Source organism: Gadus chalcogrammus, chromosome 1, assembly GCF_026213295.1.
Source record: "Gadus chalcogrammus isolate NIFS_2021 chromosome 1, NIFS_Gcha_1.0, whole genome shotgun sequence".
Lineage (NCBI taxonomy): Eukaryota > Metazoa > Chordata > Actinopteri > Gadiformes > Gadidae > Gadus > Gadus chalcogrammus.
In genome coordinates this window covers 26586078-26593302 of record NC_079412.1, presented here as the reverse complement: position 1 = coordinate 26593302, position 7225 = coordinate 26586078, and the positions used below count along the sequence as shown (strand labels likewise).

General features: G+C 41.4%; 1 protein-coding gene across 1 annotated transcript; it reads right to left on the bottom strand.

Annotated features, from left to right (window-relative positions):
- Positions 1 to 3379: 3379 nt before the first annotated feature.
- On the bottom strand, positions 3380 to 6859 carry pex10 (peroxisomal biogenesis factor 10). The gene is made up of 6 exons (XM_056602011.1): positions 6490 to 6859; positions 6290 to 6370; positions 5682 to 6103; positions 5405 to 5577; positions 4663 to 4807; positions 3380 to 4089 (listed from the first exon to the last, which is right to left on the bottom strand). Exons 1-6 carry the CDS (start codon positions 6599 to 6601, stop codon positions 4021 to 4023), a joined length of 1002 nt encoding a protein of 333 aa, XP_056457986.1. The 5' UTR covers positions 6602 to 6859; the 3' UTR covers positions 3380 to 4020.
- Positions 6860 to 7225: the final 366 nt, after the last annotated feature.

The window sequence follows — 7225 nt, the reverse complement described above, 5'->3', positions numbered from 1 at the left end:
GACAGCTTTCTTGTTTTGCATGAGGTATCTCGTGTCCTGGGCGTTAGCACAACTTATTTTGGATAGTAATGCACATGACCAGACACAGGCGATAACACGCAACGATTTATGACCACAGTAATGTTCTGTGCAGTCATGCCACCATGCAGATGGTCTGGAAAACATCACAACCTAGGTGTCACGATAGCCCTAGTATACTGATGTCATTCTTGAGTTAAACTATTCTCAAAGCTTTAAGATCAGCAGCCTATGATCTAAATATGTATGCTTACCACTAACAAATTAACCCTCATGTCTGCTATACTTCTTTTAGAACCAAACATTTGGTTCTAAAGCACTAAGAAGCTTGTTGTCGCAAAACCATCAGTTTAGTTTATATATGAAAATGTTTAATGCCAAAAACAAAAATTATGTATATCATATTGATTTGAGAACATAACTGTCCCTAAAAATGCCATAAAGGATATGTAACAGGAGAAGACTTGAGACAATTTGTAAGCTCAATTAGGCTGGGGTTCCGATTTAAAACCAGCTCCTTACTTCCCCCTCAGCAGCCTGTCAATCTCCCTGGTTGAATTCTGTAGTGCACTCTGACCACAACAACTTGTCAAACAAATCCCCCCTCTCTCCCCATCCTCCCCTGAGATAGAGTGAGAGCAGGCACGTCAAAATGACTAATGACAGGTACTTTGACCTGGGAAACCCACACAATACTCCTGACCTTTCTTTGGCTCGGAAGGGGCAAACAAAGGGCCAGTTGAAAGGGTTCCGCCGGTAGGGATCAGCTTACACTGGGCCATAAACGAATACAATGATCACATGTTAAACACACACGCACACGCACACACACACACACACACACACACACACACACACACACACACACACACACACACACACACACACACACACACATGGCTACAACGGAAGTCATAGCTATGGAATGATTGGAAGTCATAAGAGAAACTAAACTTATGTTGTCTTGAGCATGCTTTTGCTCTATAACGCCTAAGTCAGTGGTTCCAAGGTTTGGGGTCAGATGCCATTGTATGCCTTTCGGGAGTTTGAGAGATAAGTGGATGAGAACATTTTAGTAGCGCTAAAGGGTGCCTATTATTAGGGTCCCATTGATATTCTCAAGACCTATGAACAACTGGAAATTGTTTCTGTAAAACCCTTGGCAAACCTCAATGTTAGGCTTATGGTGTTAAAAACTATCTTATATGTTTGGAAGAATATCTCCATTTCAAACCTATTTCAGGAGACATTTGACTCATTGGAAAGGTTAGCTACCACTGAGCTAAGAAAAGGTCAAAGGGAGTCGACCTGCGGATTACTTGAGTACTTCGACATTACCTCGCTAGCTCAACAGAGAATACACGGCTCTCGGGATATTAGGAGCTGTCACCAGTTGTCTGCTAATATCATTAGTCTGAAGATCGTCACTTTAAGGTTCTGTCTGTGAAGAGATCTTTCTTTCCGAGGCCTCTTGACATACTGAAAGACACACATTTGTTTCTTTGACCAGTTAATCCCTGGGAATTGTTCCATATGTGCTGCTTTGTTTGCTTGGTATGTATGAAACCTTTTACTACTGAAAATCCCCCTTTCTGGAAGGGCTGCGTAGTGAATGGTATTTCTGGGCCCCCATTTTCCACAAAGCAATAGACTTGTTGATGCACACTAAGTCTGTGGTGGTTAAAGACTGTACAAGATACTGGACTAGGCTGTGAAACAATCCCTCAACCTGAAGTTGTGAGGTGTTCGATTGTACGAAACACCTTCTCCCACACCTACTGGATCAAGATTCTCTGGGCCCTGTACAGTTGAAAATGAAATGCCAACATTATTCTCCTTGTAATACCATCTTTATTCTCCCTGTACTCTTCCAGCTCTTTGTGTCATTCTGTAATGTTTGCAACAGTTTGAACCAAGCTGTCGTCTTCACAATATCGGTCTTATTTTACACCTTACACTTTATATTTCATGTTCAAATCGTGATGATATTAGAGAGGTGGTATTATGCCCGCAGGTGTGAGTGTGATAAGCCATTACTAGCTGTTTGAAAATTTACCTTTTCCTGTGTATTAGTGCCATCACAAGATGGACTGTCCACCAGATGTACGATGGATAGATAAGAAACATTTGCCACAGTCCACTGGGTAGGCTTGTAGACAGATCTATCCAGCATATTAACGGCTATCACACTCACACCCAGTGGCATAATATCATCCCTTTGAATAAACTATATGATTGTATTGTTTATTTAATGTCAGTTGCTGTTTTCTGTCTTCGTTATTGAAACACAAAACGAAAGGTTACCGGGCCATAAAACTTTTGTTGATTACGATTTTAAGAGGAATTGTTTGACAGGAACATTCTGTGCACTATGTCGAGGTCTGTTGAAGGCTGTTTTCCAGATCAAGTACAAGCAGTTGAACATGACAGAACAGTTTCAAAACAAGCCTGAGGGAGATAGGTCTTGGTTGCATGAACAGGCTTCAAAGGAGATCGATAAGGGAATCAGTCTGGAGACATTTAGAGATGGGAAGATATTCTTGCCAGTTTAGACTGGTGTGTTGTCCTCGCAGAGGTTTGTGTTGATTTCCTTGCTTTTACATAGATCAAGCGAAATTCGTGCAATCAACTTTTTAACTGTTTCACAAAGCTTACTATACCCAGTGAAATTGTTTGTTGAACTTTGGAGTGGCACTTTTCTCCCATCCAAAGTGAATGTAGGCCTACCTTAATTCCTATATTAGATTTGTTTGAGATTGAAAGGCTCCTCCACTGTTGTCACATCTCTGAGCTTTTTCTGCTGGCAAGCGCCTCAGAAGCAGACCTGAAAGTACAGTCTGGTTGTCAGAAGATAGGAGACGGAGCAGTTACTCAACTGAGTCTTAAAAAACTTCTGTATAAATCGTCGTTTATGTCCCTTGCGAGACAGGAGTCTACTTTTTTTTCCTGACCTTCCGAAAACAAAATTAAAAACTTTTATTATCATTATTTATTAGTAAAAAAAAATACACGATAATGTTTGCCATCTGGTCCAAGATATAGAATATAAACAGTTGGACTTAAGTCTTCGGAAGTTACATGCAAAATCCTAGCCCAGTAACCATCTGCGTCGTTGATTGCTCTTCAAACTTTGCCCAGCTGGTCGTTAAACCTGTGAGAGGATGTTGTGGTTTTCTACACCTAGTAGGATAAATCTGGTAATTATCTCACTATAATGCTTAACTTCATTATTTAAAAGGACTGAATCCAGTACAATAATAATCAGGTTAAACCATATTAGCAAAAGGTTTAAAAAAAAGCCTTGGTTAAATGACTATATCAAATACAAACATGTTAACCTGCTCCAATATTAGCTTATCTACTCTTTGCCAATAGAATCAACGTTTAATTGATAGCTCAACATAGAAATGACCGTTGCAGCGAAATTAAATAACCTCAGGGTTATTCTATGAAGCTATTACATGGCCAGCTAGCTCGATAGCATAGCAAATAGCTTTTACTACTGCCAGGTTCTCAAAATAGTTTTTATTTTAACGTACAGTTTTCGAGGTTCAACTTCCTTCATGACATTTCTTAATCAATTGTACAGTGCTAGTTAAGTTATCGATTGGAAAAATCATTGAACAATGGTCAGGACTGGACACAATGAACGAGACGTGAGGTCCAAACCATGGATGTATAATAACAATGAATGCAACAGGATAAACAATTTATTCCACACGTTATTAACCAGTTCAGGTTACTTTGATTAAAAGTACTAAAATTAATGACAGACTGATACAATCCAATACTTTTGAGGACACCCCAACAGAGTGATTTTGATAATTAACATTTAAATCAGTAAAGGGGCACGCATCGTTCAACTTGTAAGGTCGGAAGCAGTGGTCCGGTGAGCAGCTTCTTATTCATCAACAGAATCGTCATTTTTACATCAGAGCTCTTCAAAGTAGTCCAAAATAAATCCTTTTGGAGGAACCGTCTTCAGGGTTTATTCCTTTCCACCTAATCATAGTTCCTGAGATAGATCAGCCGGTGTGGAGGGAACTTCTCTCTGCAAAGGGGGCACTCAGCCTGTAAATTCAAAATGGAAAAGTCCCAGTTAGATTTATATATCGTGCAAAAATACTCACCTTTAGTTGAATGAATGAGATTTTAAAGGAATATTACTTTGTTGCTTTTCTATATGAAATATTCACTTTTACTAATTTGTAAAATTATCCCCACCATTATTTATTGGGATGGTGTTTGACTACCAGCCGAAAGGTCCTCAGTTTGAACCCCAATGTCCACCGTCTACTTTTGAACAAGAAGCCTAACCCCCTAGCTTCTCCCAAATGTCATGAATCAGTCAACTGTAGGTCACTTTAGATAAAAGTGTCTCCTTAAGGACTGAATACAAATTGTCAGCTTTATGGGGCAGGGTTTACATCGCTTTTATCTCTCCCTATTAATAACCCGATAATTGAATGACTTAATTCCTTAAGGCCTCCCTCCTAAGACACTTTGCAGGAGTCAAATCCACGTTTTTGTCAAAGCATGGTATTTATTGATTGCAGTCGGGATGTAAAGAGGACTTCATAAATAGGACAAACAATGCTTCTTAAATTAAATGCCTACCCTACTTTTAACGTTCTGAATGTCTACCTTGGTGTTGCACCACTCCGTGATGCACTCCCAGCAGAAGAGGTGTCCACAGGGCGTGGAGGTGGTGTGCCTCCGGGCCTCCAGGCACAGGATGCACTTGGCCGCCGTGCGGGCAGGCGGAGCTCCCACCCGCTGGGGACTGCAGCTTGAGCACAACAGAACAAGTACCGCATTAAACATGCACTCATCTCATCATGTTTAACCCTAGTAGGTCGCACACCTTGATGAACTTACAACATCATACCGTAGAAAGTATGGGGAACATTAATCATTTGTGTCAATACTCAAGAGAATGACCCGATACAGTTCAATGAACTCCGTCCGGGTCACCACCATTCAAATAATTGCTTTTCTGGATTGACCAACACTCATAGTTTGGGACTCAATACTCAATCAATAGTAAGATAGACTGAATACTGTTTAATATTCTATGTCCAGAATGGTATCTTCACACAAAATACAATCAACATTTTGAAACCCTAAAATGGAAAAATGGACAAGGGTAGCCTGCCTGCTGATTCTGTCAAACTCTACATACCCCTGTTATTGCAAATGTAATGTTGATTGTGTGTATTCTTAATCGGTGGTATCCAACTGTACAGTGTACTTCAGTCTGAGAAGGTCCTTTTGACTATAATCTGATATTGTTATTCATTATCCTCATCAATGTTATTATTATCATTATATACAACAGGCACAACAGTGGCGGTCCGTGTCCAATGACCTCTTACTCCAGCCCTACCTGGGTTCCAAACTGCGGTAGAGTTTCCACTCCTGTCTGGCTCTCTGTCGGTGCCTGTAGTTGTTGAACTGCAGGGTGAGCGTGATGGCCAGCTGGAGTAGGGACACGGCCCCCAGGAGCCTGTAGCTGTTCCGGACTGCCTGGTCGTCCTCGCCCACCCCCATCACACGCAGCTAGGAGATGACCGCATATTATCCAAAGAACATCAGGCCCAATCATCCAGGTATATGCACATCGTACGCAATTCGCTTAACAACCGCACCAAACTTCAACTCACATAGCTCACACCGGATGTCCTTTTGGACAGGTGGTAGAAGGTGCCGGTGAGGTAGAACAGAGCAGCGTGGAACCTATGCAGCAGCGCCAGACCCTGCTGGAGGGCGAACACAGCCGGTACGCAGGCCTTCCTCTGGGGCGCAGAGAGCAGGCCGACAGCCCCCCTCACCCACTCCCTCAGCCGGTACCCAGGGCTCCACCACCAGCTTTCGGGACCTTGCCGTCGCCTCCCTCTCTCTCGTCGGTGGTCGTCCTCGTCGGCCTGCAGCTCATTCTCCAGACACACCAGGAGTTTGTCCAGGAGGTAGGGTACAAAGGTGTGGCAAAGAATCAGGGCGGTGCGTCTGGCCCGCGACGGAATCTTGCGTTTAGTGGGATCAAGTTGGATGATGTTGACATACTCTTCTCCCAGGGTTTGATAGCCTGGATGATAATTGTGTTGACATTTCAAATTGAGGGTAATGGTTATGAGATGTGTTATGACAGGAAACAGGCTTGCTAAAGTGTTCAACATTATTTGGTTTATCAAAAATACAATTCATGCAATTGGATTTTAAAAGAACGCATTTCACTCTGAAAGTGCTATTGTCAAAGCAGTATTGTCCCTACCTGAAAATGTGGATAAACCAAAGTAGGCAAGGTCCGACAGCAGCTCTATCTCCTTTCTCCAGTCGAGCCATCTCTTGGATCCTAACATATAAACCGCAAACATCAATTGACTTTATCGATTGACAACTGAATTGCTCAAGCGTTTGAACTAAAAAGTAGCGATATTCCTTACAATGAAAAAGTCATTCTATCATTCTTACCAGCAACGGTCTGAAAAGCCTCGTTTGCGTTGTTTCTAAGAAAGGTTTGGTAATATTCGTCCTTCTGACTGGAGCGTATGAGCTGAGCTTGGTTTGCAGGGACGAGAGGCATAATGAATTAACATTAGCTGCTCCTTGTTTCGGTGATAGACCGCACAAAAGCGTGCATGGTAATACAAGTGCAAAGATGTCCAACAGGCATTAATGTCAGAGAAATACGATCTTCTTGAGAACTGAGTGACAGTTGGAGAAAGTAAACTTTAACCATGCTAAACAAGTTGGTCCGGAAAACACAGCGTTTCTTCTTCTATTGAACTATCACTGTACAACTACAGCGCCAACTAGTGTCCGGAAGCGATAGAAAATCCCAGCTGCAGCGTGATTCCTGTAGTGCAGAACTATTTACAGTTGGTCGACCGCTGTTCATTTTTGAGTGTCTACTCTATATATATGAATGCAATCATGACAAAGACCATGTAAAAAAAAGATGTAAAATTACATGCAATATATTACAATATATTACAGAATAAATTCTGTATGATATTCAAATTTCTGAATACGGAATGTGCTTACTCATAATCTGCTAGTACTATCGTACCAAAAGCCATAACCGCACATTTAGCAACAGGTTGCAAATACCGTAAGGATTGCTTTAATTTTTCTAAATATTTATAAATTATTATTTTACTTTTTATAATTTGTTGTAATCACATGTTGGCAAAACAAAAGCAATCCT